Here is a 26,229-nt window from a genome sequence, read left to right as displayed (position 1 = left end):
AAGAGCTTTCTCCAAGTTTTTATTCTAGTCTGTATCTCTCTCAGTATTTCTTCTGTATCTATCTATCTGCTATAACATTTCAACAGAGAGGGATCTGTTTCTACAGTAGAAAATAAATGTACTAATTACCAGAAATTGCTCCATCAGATTTAATTAAGAATTAATCAGATTCACATTTATTTATAAAAGACTTTAGATACAAGGTTGCTGATTGATCTGCCAGTTTTTTTCTGAATCAATCCGTTACTGTATGAAACATTGCTTTCCTCAACTGACACCAAAGCTTTTCGGTGGACTTCTATGTTAAGACAAGAAAAAGATTCAAAATTTTGCAAGAGGAGAAACTTTGCGGCAATCGACAAAAGAGTTATTCACTCAAGCTGTTGATATTTTTGCTTTGTCTTTCTGGTGATTGTGGACAGGACAGATTGCTTCAGTGCAGATGTCTTGAATGAGACGGCATTCCTCCAAGACTCAACCACTCGTTTTTGGTTTGTTTTCTTTGCCTTTTTAAAAGTTGACTATAATAGATGTTTTTTTTTTGTGAAAGAAATTACCATATTCAGAGTTTCCACCAGGTGGGAACACATGAGAAACAAAACATCTGAGCATATGCGCATCATTCAAAACAAAGGCCTCCCACCATGTTTTGCGATCAGATATCAACATCTGTCTCATTGTTACAAAAATGGCACATTTTGGGCTGCTTTCTGGAGAGGTGATGAGAGGTGGAGATGGAATGGAAGTGATAATGGCAACCGAGGCAACCAAGGTGAAGAAGATGGATGATAATGACACAGTGAAAGGGAAAGAATATGTGAACAGGGCACGCAGAGAGCTCAGAGATGGAGAAAGAGAATGAGAGCGCGAGAGCTTAGAAAATAGTGAAAGACCAAGTAAGAAAGCATGAACTGAGGTAGTCGCTGAAGGAAATAAGCCGTTGTTGTCCTTTTGTGAGTGTGTGCAAAGATTCAGAGACGTAAGTGATAATTGCAGAAAATGTTACTCTGCTGCTTTTGTTGTCAACATCCCGACATCATCTTCTGATGATTTTCTGAATGTTTAATTCAATATTTTTTCATTTCATGTTTAGTTTAGAACATTGAGCCCCGAGGGGATTGAGGAAAATGTTTAGTTTTGTTTGAGAGAAAAATCCTAATATTTAAAAAGCTGTGCACAGGAAATAACTGAGATAATTATTTGTCTGTTGACTATCTATTAATCCATGGTTTGTTTCAGCACTAAGCAATGTATAGGTCTGCACAGTTATCTGAATATTCATCTCAATCACAAATTTGGCTTCCAGCAATTAAGTCGACATGATCAACTGCAATAGGGACGCGAATAGAAAACTGCCTGTGCAGAATAAATCCCCTTGGATTCAACTTTGGTAAATGTGACATACAGCACCTTCTTTCACTTTTTTTAAATTAATTTTTGGTCACACATCTGTCTGAATTGTTGTGCTGCAGTAACTGAGTGGAGGCTACAGGCTTCTCTGTGTCCTGCTAGCCTGCATGGGTAACATTTAGTGAACATTGGTAAATTGGACTGTCTTTTATTCAGTAGATGTTCATGAGGTGAGGCATTTTGGCCACAATTATATTTATATTTGAAGATGCACTGAGTTTAGGTAAATCCTATTTAGCTCGTATTTTGATGCAAAGATTTGTACTGATATAAGAAATCAGTGCTTTGTTAATTTAAAGAAACCCTACAAAAAGACCGTTTTGCAGTAGACAAATTAAATAATTAAAATGTAAAATAAAAGAAAACATTCAGTTCTCTCGATCCCTCACCAGCTTACCACTAATGCACTCAGTGTGGTAAACTGAGGTATCGCTTCTTGTATAAAACAGGTAGAGAAACTTTTCCCCCAGTGCCTTTTGTCGAAAAAAAAAGTAGGCGGAGGCAAAAGTGTAATTTTTTAATCCAAACCCCACCAGCTAATTTGCATTTAAATTTCCCCTCTAGTGCTCTCCCTGCCTATTTTTGTGAAATATGATAGCAGGTCATGAAATTACCAAATGGGTTAAGGTGGGGGGAAAAAAAAAGTCTGCTTGTGGCCAATCACATTAACACATGATCAGCGCAAGGTCACTACATCTGATGTAGGCCAGCGCTAAATTAAGACCCCAGCAGTCACAGTCTGTCACTCTTCCTCTTCCTCCTCCTCCTCCTCCTTCCTCGTAGCTCTTTAATCTTTGTGCCACCGTCACTTTCTCTTGATATTTTCATCTCCCTCCCTGTCTCTGTCTCTACCTCGGTGCCACATCGCCTACAGGATGTTTGAGAAATGGTGTAGCACTTGAGAGGGTATGACTAGAAATCCACAAGGACATACAGACGGGGGAGAAATTAAAAAAATAAAAACGTGAATAAATGAATGGTTAAACACAATGAATGCAGATGCTTCCACACCACATGGTGCAATTAAGCAATTAACATCCACTCGTGCTCTGGGGCAGGTGTGAAATGCTGAGCAGGCAGTTGATTCAGTTTTTTTGTTGTTGTTGTTTTTAATCAAGATGGCTAGAGGGGAATTGGTTTTAAAGGAGGGGTGTCATTGTTGTGGCATGGAGGGCAGGAGCTTCAGTCACTGCTCAACCAGCTTCAGGAGAAACAGTGGCATCCATATTTACATTTATAGGAAAGACGTCAGTAAATGTGATTACAAATTGTGGTGGTCGACAGCATATTTGATATCTATGACGCTCATACATTAGCGTGGTTATGTAAGGAAAAAGAGCAAGTCTTCCTCAGGTGGCTGAGATTGATGGTACAGGACATGATGAGGCCATCAGCAAGAACAGTCTGTCGATAGCTACACAGAGAGCAGGTTGGCAGTGGGTCTACAGAGATGTGAGGAAAGTGATCATGATACCATCCTACACCAAACTCTTGCCAAGTGGGCGATCAAGAGAACAGTACAGACCTGAACTCTTGACTCCTTCAGTGAGGGAATCCAGTGGCACATGTCGAACTAGACTGACTAAATCCTGAATTGTCAGAAGCATTGCCGTTGAGTGAACCTTTAAGACCTTGTTTATTCTTGGTATTAAAGCATTTTTGGGATCCAAACACAAGTGGACAACTAAGACACTGATGTGATCAAATCTGATTCTTTACTGTGTCTCCATGGTGTCCAACTGACTGACTATAGTCAAGTTTCTTTTCTACCTACATCACTTCTGCTACATGGTCAAAGGGTCCAGCAATAGGTATTATGTCAGTCTGTCGCCAGACAAGCTCGGCGTCAATCGATATTTAAAACAGATACATGTTTTGAAATAAAAATGTAAATCTTGATGTCGTAGCAGACTAACTCCAGAACAAAGCTTTGTTGAAATGCCGTTGCTTATTAATATACTTCTAATAAGAGAACTTTTTGACATGCATCCTTTAATGTTGATAGGCTATTGGCATGTCCCATTGTTTTGGGATGTATTAAGAAGCATTTGCAGTTACGCTACAAAAACTATGTGGGTTCTAGACCACCTAGACAGGTAGCTTGAGCAATTGGATCACAATACGTGTTGGTGGTTGTGATTCGATGGTATTTACACTTTAATTTAGTGATCTGATGGTCCAACACACTGCTCAGATCACAAGCAAACAGGATCTTAGTTTCACCTACTCTACTCTGTAAGCAATAATAGTTAAGCAAATTCAAATATTATGCATCTAATTTGCTGACTATTATCTAGATTTAATTTGCAATATCAAGTCAGACACCAAATTATGTAAAATCATGCATAAAGTGCCCTGTTGTCATGCAAGTACACAGCTCATGATGTGTCTTTGTGATGAAAAATTGACAGTTTCCTTTTGCCTTATCTAAGGTATTTGGGGTACTTTTAATGCATCCAAGTGAGTAGAAAAGGACTGTAGGAAGTTGAGCACACAAATCCCTATTATACTCAGTATATTGTGCTCACCTCTCAGGTGAGATCCACCAAGATGGAGCGATAAAGAGAGGTATTGTAGCCTTTAAAGACGAGGTGATGTGCAGTATGTTGAGTATGTTTCTTTTCATTTTATTGTGCAGCACACTGGCTTGGGTGATGGAGACATTCAACCACTGTTAGTATGCCTATAAAATGTGCAGTTTTCCACAATTACATGTCAGAGTAAAAAAGACAAGCTTTCGTGAAAGTATTTCTGGGGATGTTGGTCTAATTTTGTGTGCTGGCAGGAAGTAAAGTCACAAAAATTGCGCAAACCAAAACTGTACATACTTCCTGGTAAAGCAAAATGGCAGCAACCTGGTCCCAGTGCAGAGAGAACATATAGTTCATTCCTCCTAATCCCAAAAGAGGCCATTTCCAGTTATGCCAGGATATGCTGTACCTTTGGACATGAAATACTGAAACTCTGTCACCCCGCCCTGCTCTGGGCTTCGTGCTCTTTGACTCTCTAAAAGACAACACTAGAAACAAAGCATTCAAGGTTTAACCGGTTTCACATTTCCTGAACTGGCAGCCAGTGATAACACAACTACTGATTAATTAACTCATTGCTAATTAACAGGATAGCATGTGGGCCAGCTGATTGTCGTCGGTACTGCGCTGAAGTTTGTCGTGTTTGTGGCTGTTAAAAATACCTTCTGTCGCTGTTGGTGAGTCCAGTTTTCTTCCTACATTAGCATGTTGCTTTTTAATTGTCAAGAAAACGTCCTAAGTGACTGAACACATCTAGGCACATAAAGCCATCGGGAATTTCAGCTAAGAGGGACTGTGTTTTGCATCTCCTGTGTAGGCCGTGGACCGATTGTAGAGATCTATTTTTACACAGATGAAGTCCAACATGTGCAGTTTCAATCCTAACAGAAGCCAGAACAACTAAATATCTGTTTTTACACTGACTCTTAACTTTTAAATGGCCTCATTTTTAAAATTTCTGGAAACACTGGCATCATGTGATTTCACACCCTCAACATCAGTGCAGCTGCTTTGACATTTATATGGTAATGATTTGTTGTATGAGTCTGTGGGTGACTTCTCTGAGGTGGTGGGAGTAGCACAGTATGTTGTGCTCACAGAGAATCTAGAGAATCTGTAGAATCGTTGGGTTTTGTTGGATTTGTTTAAATCATTAATAGTTGGGATATTCCTGGGCCGATTACAGGGATGTTCAGTGTGGGCTGAATTTATGACCACTTCTTTGTTGTCATACAGAAACACTAAACAATAACCACAAAATGGCATTCAGATGCTGTACTGAGATTTAGGGTCACTGTTTGACTGCATTCCAGCTTGACTTAACACTAGTTTGCTTGCCTGGGGTCACTAAACCTCATCCAAGTCTCTGTCATGGTGCTCCTTTACTAGCTAAAGTCCCATAATGTTCTCTGTTTGCCAACATCGAAGTGCCCACCTCCTCCTGTCACAACAGTGCTGAACAGTTAGAGGCTCCACCTGGTGGTGCAACCAGGTACTACAGCTAATTTACAACACTTGAAGTGTATATTAACTATGGAAATGGTTATGGGTATTAGGAGATACTAAATATTAAATAACTTGGATTAGATTGGGAGCAAAACAAAAAAAACCTTAATTGGGGCACCTGCTTAATATTTAACCTCGTTAGGCTAATTTGTAACGCCAGTCCTATTTCTCTACTAAAAAACTCTTTGCCTTAATGACTGTTGCTTTGAACGTGCTGTATAAATAACGATGACTTGACTGTATGTCAACCATGTAGTGAAAATTTGATATTGCCCTAGTAGTTAGCTCTCTTCATTTTAATTAGGTATCTAGACACTGTGTGTATTACTAGTAGTATTAGTAGTGTCACTGTAAATAACTGATTGCATGCTGCACATGTGAACAAACAGATTTTGATTTAGTAAGGCACATTTTATGCATATGCGAACCTAACAGTATTCCAAACCTGTGCAAGAAAATGCTTTACTCTCACGGAGCCAATACTTGGGACAGAGTTCATTTGCTTTCATGCACAAGGCCGAAGCCAAAACCAGCCAAAAAAAGAAAATAGACTTTTAAAGCTTGGGACATTTTAACATTCTGCGACTGAAGTGCCTGAGAATGAACAAACAGCATCTGTTGTCTGCACTGATAAAGACTTCAATTTCCCATTACAGGAAGAGACGGGGCGAAATAAAAAGAGATGACAACACTGACAGACACTTACAACCCTGCACAAGAAAGTAAAGACAGGCTCTGTCTGTTGTCTGCCTGTCTTCTTCTTCTTCTTCTCTTTTTCATTTCTGTTCTTTAAATCCACAGAGCATTTGATGGACAGGGTGAAGCTTAGTTTAACGTACAACTTCGCAAAAAAAAGCACATTTTCACATTCTGGCTGAGGTAAAACTGAGTCATGTTTGGAAACTGATACACGTAAGACCATAATTATGATGTTGAGGAATTCTCCGGTTCCCTCTCACTGCCTGTGTCCTCCCTTGCCTCTGATACTTGTACTGTACTGCGAATGGGGACGAGCTGGTGCATTCACATCAACTTGGATTGAACCCAAACTTGATTCAGTCTTTTCCGTGTGGACCGCTCCGGCGAGCGTCGCGTTATTAGATAGGGGAGTTGAGCTCTTTTAGCTTTGGCTTGGACAACTCGCTTTTATCTGTCCCAGCCGGTGTTGCGACACGTGACCCGACAGGAGAACCTTTGTTTTACATAGCGTTGTCAGCGGGAGAAGAAGTGCGAGCAGCACGGCGAGCCATTAAAACGAGCTAAAGATAAAGAACGCACATGCGATCCTGCGCAAAGACGGGACAAAGGGTGAGAAAAAGAAACTGAAGCTGACGTGTGGTGGATATATGAGAGAGAGAAAAGTAGGGAGAAAGCAGATAAAGACAAAGAGAACACTATTACTTTCCCCTGCCTCCTCCTTCATCTGCACAGAGAACAGCGTGTGCTTTGTGGAGAGCAAAGACAGTAAATAGATAAGGTGTGAACAGTACAAAAGAAGAAAGAAAAAACAAAGAAAGATGCAGAAGTTTTGTTGATGCAAAGTAATGAGAATAGAAGAAGAACCACAGTGTTATTACATTGACTGCTATTCATCTTCCTTCACAGTTGTTTCAGTGTCACACACATCAGGCTGCTGGGTAATTTATCAGGGCAGACGCACCAACAATGTCCATTCAAACACACGTGTATTGTGTAGCCATGACTTCAGAGGACTTCGTATTGACCTACATTCATTTCCTGGACACTCACTGGGTCATTTCCATTTCAAATCATCAGGAAAATGAAAGAAATTACTACATGACAAATCAGGCTTGTGACTACAAAGTGAGGCCAAAAAATTATAAATATGGCCTCATCAAAAAAAAAATTTAAAAAGGGGAATTCTCAGTTATATTAGGAGAACCTTTTCAAAACTCCATTATTCACATTTTAACTCAGCCATAATCAGATCTACTTTCCCAATATTGCAGATTCTCAACCAATGAAATCATGAGAAAGAACAAAATTTAAAAATTCAGGCTTTTACCTTTAGTAGTTTCTGAGAATATTGTGTTCAAACAGTCTCAAATGTCAATGTGAAAAAAAACGCATGAGGAAAGTGGCGTCAAAATCAATCAAATCAAATCAAATCAGGTTTACTGTCATGTTACTGTACATACACAGTAGTACAGGCAGGATGAGAGAATGTTTCTTCAGGATCATTTAAGTTTTGCAGAATGAACATCAGGGATAAGACACTAAACGTTCACTCTCGCTGTCTCCTGAAGGGGGCGCTGCGTCCATGAGCGCCGCTATTCGTTGAACATGATGAACCTCTTCAGGTCCTGGAAGGTCTTCAGGGACACAAAGACAAACACGATGGTGAAGCTGCAGATGCTGCCCAGACCCACTGTCTGTCTGTCTGCATCCCCTCCAGCTGTATGTCCGTCTTGGATGTTGTCATGGAGCCATGTTTCTGTAAAAGCAAACACACAGCAGTCCCTCCACTCTTTGAGGGCTTCTCTCAGCAAACGTAGCTTGTTGTGGAGGGAGTGGACATTGGAGATGTTGGACAACGGTCCTGCTGGTCTGGAGGGGTTAGCCTTTAGCCTAGCATGGATCCTGGCTCTCTTCCTCCTCCTTTGCTTTCATTCATACCGCTTCCTTCTCTCTCGGGTAACTGCTGGCATCGTCTCCGATTGGACTGTTAGTGCAGTATGTCCACATCACAGCCGATCGCAGCAATTCCAGCACCGTTCACTGTCCTGACACCCAGCAAAGTCTCCCGGCCGCAAGTTTTGCGGAATGAACGTCTGGGATAGACAAGACACTCAAAACGTTCACTTTTGTTGTCTCCTGAAGAGGGCGCTGCGTCTATGCGCGCTGCCATCACCATGGCAACGGCATGGTATAATGGGCAGTTAAAAAAAAAATCTTGGAAAGTATTTGCCAAAGCAAGCCAAAATTTCACAGATGCCATTTTAAATATTCATAGTTCATGATTTAAAAAAATAAAAATTCAAGCTAATCAGAAATGGTGGAGCAGAAGGACCCTGATGATTTGAGATTGAATTTTTAATCTCTAACCTTAACGATAGCTGCTAACCCAAACAAAACGTTACCCTAACATATGTTCACCTTACAATTTAATCATTTATGTTGTGGGGACTTACATCAGGAAGACGCGTCCACATAATGGGACTGTGTGGACAGATTTAGTAGCGTTGTTACACACCTGGACCACACACACATCATTGTTTATCCCAGAAACCACGACACTCACAGAGTCTGAGCCAGTTGTAATCCTGGAAAAATTGCTCAGGGACCTGTTCTCGCAAACTGTGTTTCTGTGTGTGTGTGTGTGTGTGTGTGTGTGTGTGTTAGCGCATGCATGTGTGTTTCCCTGGAGAGAAAGCGAGCAGCCTTCCACGCCGTCTCCCCTCATATTCCTCCGGTCAGTCAGTGTGGGACAGTGTGTGAAAAACCAAACACTGGTTACCTCATGCCACGGTTCACGGCCAAAGGAGGGCGGAAAGAGGAGCAGGTCCCAGAAAACACCGTCTGGATGATCCGCTGTCCTTCTCACCTCACAGCAGACAACCGCTGCTGAATATTCATGGACGCCATCAGGGCCAATATTCATCAAGTGTCTCAGAATCACTCCCAGGATTCGTGTTTGAAGGTAACCGATGATTTAAACGCTTAGTTGTCGATGATGTAGCTTGTGCCTTCAACGCTGGTTTATTTCCCATTAATGTCCCCGCTGTACCTACATGGGTGATGCCAAATTCTTTTTCGGCTTGCCCAGAGTAAACACAGAGACTATGATCGTTTTGCTGTCAGGGATCTCCATCTAGCCGGCTGACCTCATCACCTCATCGCCGGCGTATTCATCAGCACGTGCTGCTTTGTTTACATGAGTCTGACTTTGACTGTGGTCGCACCGTCTTCTGAGAAAACTCGGCAGTTAAACACAATGATGGATCACCCAGTGGACAATTATGAGGACGACAGTAGGTCACTGTAGTTTAATGCTCGACTGTTTTTAATGGAAGTGGAGGCTGCAGGTGAAGCGCTAAATCAAATAGAAGACGAGACGATGGAGGCAGGAAGACAGAAGGACGTCCGGAAAGACAGCGTACCTCAGGAAACCGGGGGTGTTCTGGTGCTCGCTGCTACCAGCTGAGGAGGAAAACTGTTGCTGCACAGAGTGGGACCTGTAGATAAATCTCCATGTGTCTATTGATGACAGTAATCCCAGCTGTGGAGCTATAACTTATGCTTCTGCCAATTGCACCGTCAACTAATTCCTGCATATCCTCAAATAGAAAGTGGGAGTGAGGCTTGGGTAAAAACAGTCTCATCTAGCTGTATGGTATTTCTGCAGATGGTTCACGATAAGAGCCATGTTGAGAAATAAAAGATAACTGTCCACTGAAATGATAGGGCTTTTATTTTGAAATGTCTNTTTTTTTTGGAAAGCTGCAGGGAGCTCACGCTAGCTCCCCCTCATAAACGCTTTCACACGTTTTCCCAAATCTGTGTGACGGAGGGAGGAGTTACACAATCATGACACAATCACCACATTAATGGGAAGCAGGTTGAAATAAACCAGAATTCTCCTGCAGTTAAAAAGAAAAAAGTGCATTTCTCAGCTTGTGTGTGATGAACCTTCACCGGATGTTTCTACTCTTACATCACTGTCAGTACCGGAGCAGAAATGATCGATAAATCATATAAAATAATAACCAACAGTAGATCATTTTAGTCACTATTACATTCTTTACATTAAATCCAACCGAAGCAGCAGTGAACTGATCTCTCCATAGAGTCCTGTCTGTATCCAAAACCTGATTAAGCTTGTTCTTCTGTGCCATGGAGCTCCGCTGTTGTCCAAAAAAACTATTAAAAGCACATCAGTGAGCCCCGCTGTTGCACTGGGTGACACGTTTCTTCATTACAAACACTCGGCGCGCTTTGGTTTATTTAGACAACAGCTCCCCAGACTAATATCAGCGTTGGCTTTCACAGCCTCTCTCAGGCGGAGCTACCTGTAAAGCTGCTCTCTCTCTCTCTGCACTGCTTTGAGAGCTCGTTAGGCTGCGTACCACAACTTCTGACTGAAATTCTTTAAGAAATATGAGTCTGATTTATGCAACAAGTGTGATGTCTGGTGCACAGGATGTGACGGATTCATGGGACGGTGCTGTGAAGGGGACGCCGAGGAGTCACCACAGCGTTGGAGGCTTTGCTCAGGATGGACAAAACTCATTGTCCCAGCTGGTCCTGAAGGCATCAGTTCATCAGTAATTGTTCTAGTGTAATCGCTTTATGATAATAACATGTCAGACTGATGTGAACTCAGTGTTGTACCTGCAGTGTATTTGGAGGCACCAGGGCATGTGAGCAGAGCGGAAACTTTGCTCCCGTCGCTCTCGTGCCCACGGCGGTCATCCAACACCGCTCAACGCTCCACTCAGACTTCACCCCACTCCACACAAATCACTCACCATCCGCTGCTGTAATGTCATTTTAGCTCCAACTTCAACCAGTTCGAATAAAACCACAGATTGCCACCATTCCTTCCCAGCTCGCTCCTCTTCCGGTAGCCGCTGATGCAACTCCAAAATTTAGACTCTCTATCCAGCTAACCACAAGCTCATATTAGATTACACTTTTGACAATACAAAGCATGTTCCTGCCCGTGCGCGGTGGCCTCTACCTTACAGGGTTTCCATGCCGGAGACAGCGGAAAGCGATCATTATTATGCGTCTGGGATTTACAACTTCAGCGCCCGCAGTCCTCATAATGAAGAAACATTTGAACCGGTGCAGTTCTGTGGCTCACTGATGTGTTTCTTATAGCTTTATGCTTCATAAATAAGGCTGAAGTGACTCTGAATTTGAATATTTAAACTTAATGGCGTGTGCGTGGTCGTCCATTCAAAACACATACCGCCCGGGACCTGGAGGCTGACTTTATGGACCCACGGCGGGAGCAGCGGTGGTGATTCGGTTGTCATACGGCCTCCCCCCCGTTTGTGCTTCATAACTATAATTAGCTCCGCCATGAAACAGCAGTTTCAAATCGGCTGCAGAAGAAGTTGACGCGAAGCAGCTGCAGGTTTCAGTTCGGCGGTTCACAGCTTTAGGAGGAAGTTGTTCAGACTGAAAAATGTTGCTTTAACTGCCAGAGAACAGCGGTGGGTAAATCACTGGGAGTGGATTTTTTTTGTTACTCACCGCTAAGAGAGAGAGCGGGAGAAAGCCGGCGTACGTTCAGCCGTGGAAACGATACCGAATCCGTGACCTGTGACTCACTTTGAAGATGAGTCAGCGGCGGATCTTTATTTTAGGCCGAGCCGAGGAATTCAATAATCAATAATGTTATTACATAATACACACATGCTGTTGCTGTTTATCTTTTCCAATGTACATAACTGTTTCTTTCTTATAAAATCTTTTTTTTTTCATACCTCAGGACAACTTGTGCTCTCTTCAGTTGACAGTTTGAAGCATCTGTCCTAATAAAGACAAAAGCACCGTCTCTTGTGATATTTAAATTGCAGGAGTTCCCCCCCCTCCCCTCCTTTTAAATTTTTTTTTATATTGGTTATCTAATTTAAAGCCGCATCGAGAAGCTTTGACAGATTTTGGTTTATTGTTCCGCTGTGAGATTTGCAGCATCTGCTGAATCAGCTGGCACTGAAATAATGATCCCGTCCTTTGAGGCTGGCGTATTATTATACATCATTATGTTAAAAAATCATTTCTGTGTGTGATGAAGTTTAATAACTTCCACTAAGTGTTATGTGGCCACTCAGAATCCATCATTCACACCGTCGTAACGTTCCACCGGGGCGGAGGGTGAAACGAAAAGTAGCCTGATGGTACCGTGTGCGATTCGTCCACAGGTTCTTGTTTGGCTTTGTTGATTCAGCAGGAGAGCTTGGATGATGCGAGCTAAAGATCCCGCGGCTCTCTTTGACAATGACTTGGATTTGGCAGCAGCTAATGGATGACACACTCCAAGGTGTGAATGGAGGTTTGATGTGTTGCCCTCTTTGTCAGCAGCTGTCTCGAGGCAAAAAAGTGGACACTGGTGATGCCACGCTCGACCGCGATTGGACGGTTTGGTTGAAAGCTTCATAAAAAAATTCCGCGGGTTTAGGCGAGCCGGGTCAGAAAGTGATAAAGCATCTGTTCTGACGAAGTTCTGAACAGCTTGCAGAAACCGTACTCGCATTAAGCTCGGCTGGTTCTGCCGTCACCTTTCTCTGTCACTCACTGTCTCAAAAACACACAAACACACCGGAGCGCCGAGGTTGTCTGAAATAAAAATGAGCGTGGAATTATTAATGTGGCAGGTACAGTTAAGGGGTCCTGCAACTGGGAGCGATGACGGGAGACAGTCAACAGAAGACGACGACTGAATTGGTTGCCAACTAATTAAAACTCCATCCGGCCCAGGCGACAGGGAAGTTGTTTTTTAAACTACAGTTTCAGTGGGTTGGAGACGGACATAATGGTTGGAAATCTCACCAGTTTTTTACCAACTTAACAACACTAGCCAGACTCGGGTTGAAGAAGTGCAGCTGGTGGGCACCTTGTTCTTGGAAAGTTATGACAGAATCTGGGACCCTACCTTTATGCTGCCATTGTGCTGGTCCCCCATCAAAAATTAAGACTTCAGCGGCCTGCTCTGTCTCTTTACATGTCCAGTCTGGCTACCTGCCATTCAGGGCGCACATGAGAACTCGCTGCACGTGTGTTCTGACATAATACAGTAAAGCTGGATATTGGAAATCATAAAAACCACACGTACAAAGGAAAAGCACACCACGACATAATCGCCACACCAGTTTAACAGAAAGAGGAATGTATGTGTTTTTGATGATACTGAACATTACTCTGGTGTACGATAAATACCCTGATACCGCCCAAGCATACCGTAATTTCTGGACTATCAGCCACTACTTTTTTCTCACGATTTAAACACAGCGGCTTAAACAATGATGCGGCAAATTTATGGTGTTTTACAAATTTGACGAAAGTGACATCGAGAGCGAAAGAGAGATGGAGGAGGTGTGTGACGAAGTAATTCTGAGGCTGTTTGAATCCGACACTGAAGACTTTAGTGGTTTTAGTGCGCAGGAGGAAGATGAAGATAGCGATCAATGACTTTTCCTGGTAGGTGTGTGTTGCCGGAACGTATTTAATTAAAAGTTTTTTAAAAATCCTTGTGTGTAAATATCTCATGTTACAACGTGGACACCCGTGGCTTATATATGTAACTTTTTTTTTCTTTTTAAAGTTAGTGGGTGCGGCTTATATTCAGGTGCACTCCTCGTCCGGAATTTACGGTAATAGCCACATTAGTATACATGTGCAGTCTGTGGTCATCTGACGAATGTAAGTGGAATATTCACTGTAGTTTTCCCTCTGTTTTGGTCTCCACCAGCTCCTAAAGGGCTGTTCACTTATGATCCCCGTGTAACCGGACAGAGCTTGAGCAGTTTTGCAAAATAAAAAGAATGTGCTAAATTAGCAGTGTCCACATGTGCATAAGCTCAAAGGGTATTATTATTTTGCAATTTATATTAATTGACATCACGATGTAGAAACCTGTTTTCACTTTGACAAGAAAGAGTCTTTTTTGGGCAGTTTTTGGTTAGAAAACCCAAATTAAATCAGCCATGATTCAATGTTGAAAAGCAATAAAAGGGGAAAACTTCCAAAGAGGGTAATTACTTCTTATAGACTCCGTGAAGTGGGTTTTTAGAGATTTTTTTTTACTGATAGCTTCCTGCCTTGTTGAGAGCAGTGACAGGAAAACAGAACAGTAAGCCTCTAGAAGCTAAACAGTGGGCTTAAAGATAACTCAATTGTGTGCGATTTAATCCAATCTTTGTCATGTCATGTCAGAACATAAGTCATCTAAGGACTTTGCCCAGTAAAGTCAAGACCTTACAATATTGTAGAGAGAAACTCAGCAGCAGAGTTGGGTGATAATGTGAGTTTTTTCAGTGATTTGATCGATTATTCCTATAAAAATTGTGTTTAAAGCAACTTTAAAGCTACTTTGTAAATTAAAAGCGCAGTCTATCACATTTTAACCTTAATAACTCTGTAAGAACACGACCTTCTTGCTAATGCAGAAGGGAAACCCGTCTCCCCCGTTCAAGCGCTGCAAATTTCAGCAAGTCTTCCATCCGAACACCGACTCACCTGTCTGATGGCGCACAGAAGCTTCCCGTAGCAGAACACGATCACCAGGAACGGCACGATGAGGCAGAAGACAAACAGACAGACGATGTACGATATGTTGTTCGCCGTCTTGGCCGTCCAGTCGACGGAGCAGGTGGTCCCGGGGCCCTCGGGGCCGTAGTGGCTCCAGCCGAAGAGCGGCGGCACCGTCCAGATGAGGGAGTAGACCCAGGACAGGGCGATGCCCAGGGAGATCTTGCGGTAGTTGGAGGAGTCGGCCTCAGTGGGGGCCATCATGGTGCTGTAGCGCTCGTAGGAGAGGACAGCCAGCGAGATCAGGGACACGATGCCTGCAGCGTGGACAGGACACACATGCATAGGTACACTTTATATGCATCTATGTGGTACAAGGCTGCAAATAACCAGCATTGTCATTATTGATTAATCTATTGTTTAGTTGTCTTGAGCAATAGACTAGTTGGTAGCTCTATGAAAGGCTAAAAATAGTAAATTCACCCTCTTTTATGGTAAATCTAATGGTAGATCAATGCTTCTCAAACTCTATGATGCCTTCCTTTGTTCACACTCCAATAATTTTCAGTTTACTGCGACAGAGTCGTGTTAAAAGAACCTAAACATTAAACATTTAAAAAAACGTATTTCAAAGGATTTTGTCCGTTTTTTTCACTCAAACCGATTAACCCTTTCAACACGAAGTATCTTTGGGTTGAAATACTCCTTCAACTCTCAGTAACTGTGCTTGAAATTCATGATCAGATATGGTTTTGATTAATCACAGAACTTCACATCATTACATATCTGGTATGGATCAAAAGTAGACAAGTTGACGGTTACATATATCTGGAAGTTTACTCTTGTCATGTACATACAGGTGTGAAAAAGAAAAGGTAAACTTCATAATTACCAGGGATGCATGCAGTTAATCATCAGTTCTTATCTACTGAGACATCAAGTCTTGTAATTAGTTTTGACCGCTTGTAAACATTTCAGAAACGAGGTAGCGAAAGTCCCATTTTCTGGTGATTTTTGGGGTCAAACGATGTCATTTTACTTCATTTGCATAATTAATTTCATGATTGAATCGCTTGTTCACATACTGCCCATCAAAATGAACGTAACAGAAAGTCGCCGTATACCGGAGCCGCTATACCAGCCTGCAGGATTGAACAGGAGTCGTAAAGCCAGCCTGGTGTAGCGGGCTATACTGTTGAAAGGGTTAACCGATCATCGTAATAGTTACCAATTATTTAAAGAGTTTCCAACAACTTGTTGAACAGCTTCAGTGTGGTTTAGACACCAGCACAGAGTGGCGTAGCATCAACGGTTAAGCAAAGGACATAAATACAACACACAGGAGCCAGCATAAGGCTGCAGACAGCATGTGCAGGTGTGCTCTTTGGTTTTTTCTACCCTCAGTGTGGTATTTCACGTTTAATTGGACCATAAACTAGAGACAGAGGAGCACTGCCTGTCCAAATGTTTATCTTCTCTAGTGAGGAAAACATGCACACTGGCTGGCCGTGACATAAAGCCCCGCTTCGCTCTCTGCAATCGGACGTGCAGGTAAAATGAGCCTCATCGGTTCACAGGGAGGCCACGTTATGACTTAGAAAGATAATCGCCTAAGTGGAATGTGCAGCGAAGTAAAACAACACAAAAAGGAATCACCTCATATTTCAGGTCACACTGTGGGGCCGGCAGCAGATCACACAGCTGTACCTTATGAGCAGTGGCACTAAATGAGTCTGAGTGACAGAAGCAATGCAGTGAAACACAACACAGACATATTCAGAAGCTGTCTTATCTTTCCGTAAACGCCCAGTAAGCACACACAAAGTCTTCTTTTCTCGTCGTCGCCCTTCCTCGGTATTTCAGAGGCCGAGCAGCCGGAGCCTGGAGCTCGGCGCTCACGCTGACCCCGCAGCCTTTTGTGCCTGTTTGCTATTTGTTTTGAGGCCGTTATAATCCAGGAGGCCGTCTTTTAATGCCCATCGATTTTCAGCGGCAGTGAACTTGATGCTCCTCTGAAGGAGGCGGCTCAGGCCTTGACCGCGAATGAATAAAAGTAAAAGGTGAGGAGGGGAAAAGAGTGTTTAAAAAAAATGAGAAAAACTCGAGTCAGCAGAGCAAAGTGGAAACAAATTTCAGCTTTGCCATTGAAGATGATGGTTTTGTTTTTGTGTCTGCTTGTGTGCTCTTGCATTGTGCAAATAAATTGACCACACTCTCTTCACCCCTGACTGCAGAGTCTCTGTGGCACAGCGTGGTATGCTCGTCTGTTTGCCCCCAGATATTGAACTCATGTTGCTTTTCCTGCACAGACTGCTCAGCTCCGGGCTTTTATTAGCTCTCATACTGCAATATTACAGAGTCGACACAGTTTTACAACAACCCACTTATGCTTCTGTTTGATCTGGGCTGACTCATAGCAACCCCCAAATATATTTACCATATTTTTTTTTTTTTTGATAAAAGATGCCTAACTCTGCTCCTTGCTGCTGTGTCTCATCTTTTGTTATTCTCTGTGTGCACTCTGTGAGGTTGGAGATGAAACACTGGGAGTGCTGTCCTCTCACAGCAGGTGGACGCGCTGATGTAATATTTCAGATGAAATCTTTGCGCTGGTGTTTGTCGCTGGGTGTCACCAGTAAACAGCGGTGTGGTGCAGTAGCGACACTTAAAAGTCCCCCTTCCACCAACAAATGTGTTTTTGTCAGCGTTACTACCGGCGGATGTTTGACCTTTGCTGTGCAGAAACACTGGGAGGCTGTTTTCAAATTCTTCTGCTGAAGGGAGAAAGTTTTTTTTTGAGCTGCAGAGTTTAAGGTGTGAAAAAGTTTGCATGTGAGGGAGACGAATTTATAACCAGGTAGGTAAAGGTTTACAGTCGTGACTCGATAGTCCGACCCTTAACAATCCTAAACCTTGCTGTCCAACAGGTTTTTAGGAAAAACGAACAGAACCCATAAAAACAGCCTTAACATACTGACAGCCTTGGATTCTGACTCTGACATGACATTTTATGTCACCAATCAGGATAACGGCGTATTATCTGACTGAACAATCCCACAGATTGGCTACGTTCACACTGCAGGACTTAATGCTCGATGAGGATTTCTTTGTGAGTTCCTTCACATTTCCAGTTAAATGCGACGTGTATGTGATCTGCTGTGTGAACTTCATACGACCCAAAAGTGTCCCGCATGCGCAGAAGAGGACACGACGACGTCACACGCAGCGAGCGTGCTCAGTGTTTATTGAAGTAAACATGGATGGTAACGGTGGAGCGTGTCTGCTGCCCCCACCAATGGTGAAAACTTAAATGTGAGCGCTAACTAAACTAGCATCAGCAGCCAAGTACTGCCTGTGCGTTCCGGCCACTTCCACCCAATCAGAGCGCTCCCCCGGGGTGGAAGTGTTTCCCGACCGCGCCGAGTATTCTGATATTCATCATTAATTGGGCCTGAATATCCAGAGACCAGGAAGTGCTATTGGGACCAGCCCTACTAGTTATTATGACAACTATAAACAATAAATATTAACAACTAATGAGCCTTCTAGCATCAAGCCCTCCTTGTATCTCGACCTCCGTCTTGACAATCCGACAGCCTTGCTATCCGACATAAAAGGTTTTACATTTAGTGTCGGATTATCGATATATACAAGGAAAAGCCACATTAGACACAGATTCGAATTAAAATGAGTAATTTTTATATGAACATTGATCCAAAATAACCTAAAGCAGTTATTCTACATGTGTGATTCAACATTTTGCCAGAAATAACCCATTTGCACCATATTCTGTGAAACAAATCTGCACTCTTTAGTTTAAAGCCACGACTGACTCAACTTCGAGCAACAACAATCAAAAATTCAGCAACGACTCGGCTGAACTGCAGGCTGTGTTTATGCAGAGTAGAGAGAAGATAGCATGACAGATTAGGAGGAGAATCAAACGTACTTTATCAATAAAATCAATGCAGCCTTGCTCAGAGACGGTATACAGATGAGAAAGTTGTCAGTAAGTCGTTGGAAGACACATTTCGCCTGTTGAAATATCTCTAGAAATGTTGTTTGTTGAGGTTCTATAAATCTGAATAGTTCCACTGACTTCCTGTATTGGTCAGTAGGGATGAATGTCATGATAAGCTGCTGACAAGTTGCTTTTTCTTTACCCACACTGCACCATAACCATGTAATACTGCGCCAAAACCATCAACCAAATCTTAACTTCTTCCACCATGTAGGACCCTGTACTGGCACCAGGCTGTATCTATTATGAAAAAGGCAGATTCAGTGAAGAGTTGTGATTAAAATGCACTTAATATGTGTTGAAGTAAATCACAGAGCTGCAGTTTATAGACCTAATTCAGCACCACTAGTGTCACTGCCTCATTGTCATAACTGATGTTTACTGTCTTGTTTAAAGCTTTGGTTAGACAGAAGTAAAAACTATTGAATTTTAAAATCCCACGCTGGCCCCGGAGATGAAGATAAAGAGACTTATTTAATTACAAAAATGTACCCGTGTCTTTGATCCACAGATCCCAGTGTTGTTCGTTCTGACCTTACCGTTGGTGAGTTGCTGCTAATTGAAGTTGGCGATGTTTCTAAAAAAAATAGCTCAGGGCTTCGGGGGTTTGATATGCAAAGTTTGTAAAAGGTACTGACAAAAGATGTCTCCCTGCTGATAGGAGCGTCTCGTATTAAAATTAATGTGTCGTCTTGGAAGGCAAAGATAAATTTCGTTGCTTCGTTTGCCTGAGATAATTAACGATGGAATGCAGAGATGCATCAGTGTAATCCACATACCTGGACTTATGTGCTGATGTTACGTCCAGGTCCAATGATTTTACCTCCAGGAATGTGTTTCATTGTGGGGATCATTTTACAGTTTTTTCGTGTTGCCTACGAAATTTGAAAAGGCATTAATTTTGTGATATGTGTGAATCAAATGGTGTAAATATTTTATACCGTAGTCGTCCTCATTTAGGTTGCATCTGTGGAGTTTTATCATCCTGTTTGGTTTGCAGATTGCCTCGTCAGTCCCGTCCTATTATTAATGCAAGGGACCAATCCAGCAACCTAAAATCCATTTAGAAATCTCAATCTTGTTGTTTTTATTGTGGGCTAGCGTTAGTCCAGAGATCACTGGAGAAACACTGATTTTCAAAGTTATATTTACAAAGAAATTGTAATTAACGCAGAGCAGTCACATCCAGCTAATACCCACATTTATAAGGTCAACACTGGCACTGATATTGATCAAGAGTAGGGATGTAACAATACCAAAGAAATGTCGGAGATGGTACCAATACCACTGAAATTCTGCGATTCCTCATTCCGATGTAACATGGCAAAAATTAACTAGTGAAATGAATGTATTTCACCATCAGGGATGGAGCTTTTCAAGTAATAAAATGACAGTAGTGTTAGCTAACATTAGCCTAAACGAGCTAGCGTACGTGGGTGAAGCATAAGTACAGCCACACACTGTACATAAAAGATGGAAGAAGCGTCAGGTCTGGAAAAGTAAAAGTCAAAGTGGTAGTGCTTTAAATCTGCATTCTTTCTAACAGCCAGCAGGGGGCGACTCCTCTGGTGTCTGACTGTATAGAAGTCTATGAAAAAACGACACCACTTCATGTTACCTCAGTAAACTTTTTCCTAATGACTTTATGGTCTTGGTTGCTAGTTTCAAGCCTGGACGTAACCAATGAGAACAAAGCAAATATAACAGAGAAAGGTTTGTTATGTTGGTTAATGGTGACGTTTGACGAGGATGTCAAGAAAGCAAAAACAAAAAATGGCGCTTGTTCGCCTCGCACAGTTCAAACAATCAAGGTTAGGATCAGTGTTTTGGGGCTGTTCAGAAGCCCCTACCCCAGGATAGATGCATTCTAGTAGAAAACCCTGAATGAGGTTCTACTGGGGCGGTTCTTACTGTCACAAAGCTTCAACTGACACTAAAACAATCTCCTGCAGTGGAAGCTGGCCTCATGACAGTTGCAGTACTGTCACATTTCCAGAACTTTGGCATCAACTCGATACCTAAGCAGCAGGTCTTGTGACGTCCCTCATCTATCTAGTATTGTATTAGCACAAAAACTAGATGATATACCGCTAGTTGTCCTGATGTATACATTAACAAACAGGCAAAGCAGAGGCCAACAATGTGCCATCTCCAGCGATGCTGTCAGGTGATTTATCTCAGGTCAGGCTGGGAGCTTGTAACAGATGCCTCTAAACGTCTCCAGTGTCTATTAACCAGCTTTGAGTGACTGCCAAAATAAATCACACTTCAAATTTGCTAAAGCTAATTAGCAGCTCCGCTTCATGAGTCACATGCAGAGGCATCAAAACTGAACACTGGCAGTCGTCGCGCTGCAGAAACACGCTGTCCTCGGGCTCTTTAAAACTGTTGTAAATGTTTAGAAATCATGAATTTTAATGTGAAAACTTGATTGCATCAGCAGATCCCCGCCCTCTTAATGAGCACAGCGCCGTCTCTGGTTGCATAGCGCTTTTATATGAGTGACAAGGAAGGCTTTATTTGACACCACGTAACGTCACTGTGATAAACACCCACACAAGTTTGGATGTAACTTCACAGCATCTGAAAAATCAAACATCACCCTCCATCCGTCCATCCTCTAGTCCTCTGGCAGGATCAAAGGCAGCAGCTGAATCTAATAATCCAAAATGAAACATCTTATGATCTGATAATGTCTGGAAGAAAAAGAGAAACCCAACAGAATCTTCGCTCTGCTTTGCTCCCTTCACCGCTGCTTCTGTCTTATTTGTCTTTTAGAAAGCATCTGGTCCGGCATCACTCCTCTGATACTGTATATCCAGGAAAAGACGGTTTGAATGAAAAATACAGGCTTTAATAAAGCTGTGTTTGCTTTAAAAGTCTCTCTTTTTTCTTTTCTCTTACAGTCATCACCGGTGCACAAAACTACTGTGAGTCTACAAAGAGAGAAAAGAATCTTTCCTGGGATTTGGCTGACATGAAGGAGGGCCGCTTCGTGCTGCTGCAGGCCTCGGTGATTATTCGCACGACTCAAAGCAGACACCTATCATCCCTAAAACATATTTTTGTCTCTGCTTCACGAGACCTTTAATTCACTATTTATTAGCCCGGCTCATTAGCTGGCTCACTCGCTCTGACCTTTGCGGCGGAGCGGCATTGTTCTGCTTTCTTTCTCCCCCGCTGAGACTTCTTCATACCGTCATAACAAATTAACATCACTCAGACCAGGTGGTGCCTGCTCCGGCGTGATGCACATGTATATGCATTTTCCTCTCCTCCCTACATGTTCTCGCTGCGCGTACGAGAGCGTATGTGCGGGAGGGCAATGTGACTTCTGTATGCAGCCCAGCAGCACAAGGTTAATCCAGTGACTGTTTGCAAAGTCCACATGGAGCGGGAGGAAGCCGACAGTATGCAGAGACACGCAGACCGGGTGTCAAAGCCTGTCCCGCTCCTCCGATGTATAATGGAAGACAATAAAAGTTCAGCGAGAGAGGAGGAAACGCAAAGAGGTGGGCCGGAGGAGGTGAAGCGGCTAAATGGGCGCCAGGAGGCCGACGGCGAAGCGCGGGGTTCGACTGGTGGAGCGCGCACAGCGACGACAACACATCTCCACAAATTGTCTTCAGTCGGCGCTCCTGGCGTTAAGTCAGAGCGGCGGATCTTCAACTGTTCAGTCATTCACAACAATCTGAGACGTCACAGGCTGAGAGCGGGAGGCGGCGAGCAAAAGAATCGATGTTGGAGAAGGAGCGGGGAATAACGGCGAGCTAACGGCGTCTTTTGTCATCGACAGCGATGCCCTCTAATTTGAAGGAACATCGATCATTGGGAGAAGCTTTATAGAGATTTGGTGAAGACAGACACAGTCGCTTTGTCAGAGCTGCACCCGGCGTTATTCATCTAAACAATCAATTTCACTTTTCCTTTTCTCTGACCCTCCCTCACTCTTTTCTCTCACTCTGTTTTTATGAGCCCATTGAGGAATTACTCATCCATAACCAATACAGGCTCTAATGATGTCTGCGAGCCATCTCCCCCTCTCCCTCTCCCTCCCTGTCTCTCTCTCTCTCTCACACTGTCTTCTGCGATGTTTTAGTTTGTAGAAGCCAAAGTTCTGTCAGACAGATTTTAATAAATTGGCCCCTTCTGGATGTCAGTGTTACACATCTTCAGATGGCGCTTAATCTCGGTATAACATTCGAGTTAGCGAGACAGCGGGTACAATCAGAGTACAACCAGATACTGAGAAATGACAGAGGCTTGCCTTTTTTTTTTTATTTCTTTCTTCTTTTTTTTTCTTCTCTCTCTCTCTTCGCGATATGCCTCAAATGAAGTAATCCTGTTTTGGAAATTGCCAACTTATCCCAGAGGAAGCGAAAGTAGCGCTCGAGAGTCTGGTTTGAATTTAAAAGTTTGACAGATTCAAGAGGCTCTTAAGGAAAGGAAAATTCAATTTAGCTAAGTTGAGTGTACTGTGTGAAAATTCGAGCAACAGATCAAGGAAAGAGAACGGGGCTGGCCTGGTGACAAAAAGCAAGGCGAGTATAGAAAGATGCTGATCAAGCCCGCTGAATTCATTTGACTCACTGAGTGCAGTACGTGTAAATCTTTAGTTCCTTCCTCTGCTGCGTGGACAGGACCCAAATGTACCACCTGCAAAATGATGCTTCAAGAGATAGAAAAGTACAACAAGAAAAAAAAAAAAAAGAGGAAGGATTGCTGGTACAAAATGACCCTAAAGGAGTTTGAAAAGTTCCCCAAAAGAACTACAAACTAGACCAGAAAGAGGCACAAAGTGACCGTGTGGAGATGCAAAACGACCACAAAGAAACTGGAAAAGGCTACAAAGACACGTTAAAACGAAATCAGCCAATCTGTTTTCTCTCAGAGGCTTTTGGGGTTTTTTCCACAGCCGCCTTTTAAGCGACACAGGTGGCCAAATAAACCATAATCCGACTGGTGATAAGGGCGAATGCCTGAAGTCTTTGGTTACAACAGGTATTGGCTCGAGTGCTGCTTAGTTTGTGGGTGGTTACCGGCGGCTGCTCCGCTCAAAGTGAGGCTTTAAACGTCGGGGAGATTAGATGCACTGGGGTGAGTGAGAGGGAGCACTTTGTGAAAGATTTATGAGGCCGTTATACAAACTTCTTCGCCGACGATGGACGTCCAGCAACGTTTGGCCAATCTGCAGCTGCACAGAGAGGTGGAGGTCTCTGATTCTGAGAAGCTCTAAATGTTTTATCACATTTTAATCCATCAAGTTCATTTGTGACAGTAAATTTCAGAGTTGAAAAAGCAGCTGGGCTCTGAATTCAGCTGGTTTAAATGGGTTGATTTGGGCTTTCAACAACCATGATCTGTTCAAATGCAACCACCAAGAACAGTGGATTTTATACGAGGCGCGTATAGATTGAAGTTCCCTACGTCTGATCTTAACCACATTCACGAACAAGAAGAACTCTAAAGGCTTCTGAACCCAAAATTACAGCATTTCGAGGACCAAAATGACTTTGATACCAACTACATCTCTTCTCCCGTGTGTTCTTTTTCTTCTGCCACTATTAGTTTAAGAGCTCGGTTTCAAGTCGCAAACTGCCAAGCATGCTTTGAAATACACGCTTTGATTGGACTGCAAGAAAGAGCTGGGCGATGAGAGCGTTACAACATTGTGCTAATGTCAGAGATAGAGGCGGAATTAGTGTTTTTAGACATCTCGGGCTGCCTGGTCTTCAAAGGTTGTTTGGATGGCATGGAAAGCTTTTAAAGCAATTAGCGGGGCTGAGAGCAAGAAAGACTGCTCATTGAAGAACTTTAAAATCAGGCATCAGGCCAAGGACTCCTGATGATAGAAGAACATCCTCAGCTTTCATGCATGAATGAGTCTTTTCTTAGATTCCATCCAAATGACTCAAACTCATGCGCCGTAGTTTTAATTAACACAACTCTCAGAGGAAACGGATATTATTCTGTGTTTAAAGCTTCCGTCCTCCCAGTCTGGCTCGGCTCCAGGTGAGAGCCGGAGCCTGATTCTCGCTCGCATTGTGCCCCATTTGCATCGATATCAGCACTCCTGAGTAGAGAAAAGGTAGAGCAGCGTCCCGTTTCTCATTACACATTCCCCCCGGGTGGTTTTACTCTGCAACAAACGCTGCTGATGCATCTGCCACCGACCGCTCATGGACCCCAATGTGTCCCGGCAGCCCCGCAGACCTGCACCCGCAGCCAAACGAACGGCGAGGAGGCTTCTTTCTGCCACTCAACTGTATGGTAACAAGCATTAAGCAGCCATTTAAATGGCAGGTCTGCTTCATACGGCTGCAGCTGACAGTCCTGTGACATGTTTTCAAAGTTCATAATGACATTCGAACAAATGACTAAGCATCTCGCTCGGCACACCCGAATACCCCCCAGAGATCTTGTGCCACCAGAATGCATGCACACGCAGCCTCCCCGAAGTGGCTGGAAGTGATTCAACAGTCTGTCATGCAGCAACAATCCGGAGATAATGACCAGCACAGGCTCTGCACAGCACTGTTTCTGCAGGAGTCATCACCTGGACGAAACCTGCAGCATCAGGACCACAGCAGTGCATCTTATAAGTTAATGACCAACAACACACGTTCCTGACTGTTGTCCTCAGATGAGCAGGGATAAAAAGGATGATCTGCACTTTTACAAACACCTCAGGGATGAGAGGCTGCAGGATGATCACACCCAGTATTCATTTTAAAGAAAGACAATAAGCAGAGACATGCAAATGGCTGAGAATAGATTTTTGTGTGTTCGAATTTGGCGCATAAGCAGCAACCATGGTCTCATCAGTCATCCACACCTGCATTTTCAGTCGTTTCTATCAAAGTTTCATATACACACATACACACTGCACAATCACTCTGAGCCTTTTCCTAATTTTTTCCAACCGATGAAGCTCACCATCATCAAATCGCATCCACAGACACACACGCAAAACGCGCTCCAACACCTCAGATCAAACATACACATACATGAACGCAGTCGCCTATAGATGCAACAGAAAGAAAAAAAAACACAATCAGTCCGCAGATTCCGCATTTCTACTCACCAAACAGGGAGTTGGCGAAGCCGTACCACACGCATCCTCCTTCCCCTATGAGCCACCTTCCCTGCGTGCTGGCCGCGAAGCTGAACGGAGTCCCCAGTACGCACACCAGCAGGTCGCTGATGGAAATGTTCATCAGGAGCAGGTTGATGGGAGACCGCAGCATCTTGTAGCGGCAGAAGAGCAGCAGCACCAGCAGGTTGTTCATAAGTCCGAAAGTGCCGATGAAGCCCAGGCACACGGCCACCACCAGGTTCCCCGTCGGGGTGAGGGTGGTCCGGTATGATCCGCCCCCCAGGTGCCCTTCCCCGGCTCCGGCGCACACAGCGCTGTTGACCTCCGCGCAGCCGCTCAGGCTCACGTTGGACACGATCATTTCAGTCCGGTGTCACTGCGGTGGCACCCCGGGCGGCCACGGCGGCTTAATATGTGGCCATGACTGCTCTTTTTTTTTTTTTTTT

General features: G+C 43.3%; 1 protein-coding gene across 1 annotated transcript in view; it reads right to left on the bottom strand.

Moving 5' to 3' along the window:
* Positions 1-26,144, bottom strand: part of tmtopsa (teleost multiple tissue opsin a) — a 72,375-nt gene extending 46,231 nt beyond the window's left edge. The window contains exons 1-2 of the mRNA XM_008277659.1: positions 25,772-26,144; positions 14,655-14,983 (exon numbers count right to left, since the gene is read on the bottom strand). Coding sequence (XP_008275881.1) covers positions 14,655-14,983; positions 25,772-26,144 — 702 coding nt within the window. The remainder of the gene's footprint in view (positions 1-14,654; positions 14,984-25,771) is intronic.
* Between the last annotated feature and the right edge of the window lie 85 nt (positions 26,145-26,229).

The sequence above is a fragment of the Stegastes partitus genome, unplaced genomic scaffold (assembly GCF_000690725.1).
Source record: "Stegastes partitus isolate 25-593 unplaced genomic scaffold, Stegastes_partitus-1.0.2 Scaffold105, whole genome shotgun sequence".
Lineage (NCBI taxonomy): Eukaryota > Metazoa > Chordata > Actinopteri > Pomacentridae > Stegastes > Stegastes partitus.
This window is presented reverse-complemented; position numbering and strand designations above follow the sequence as displayed.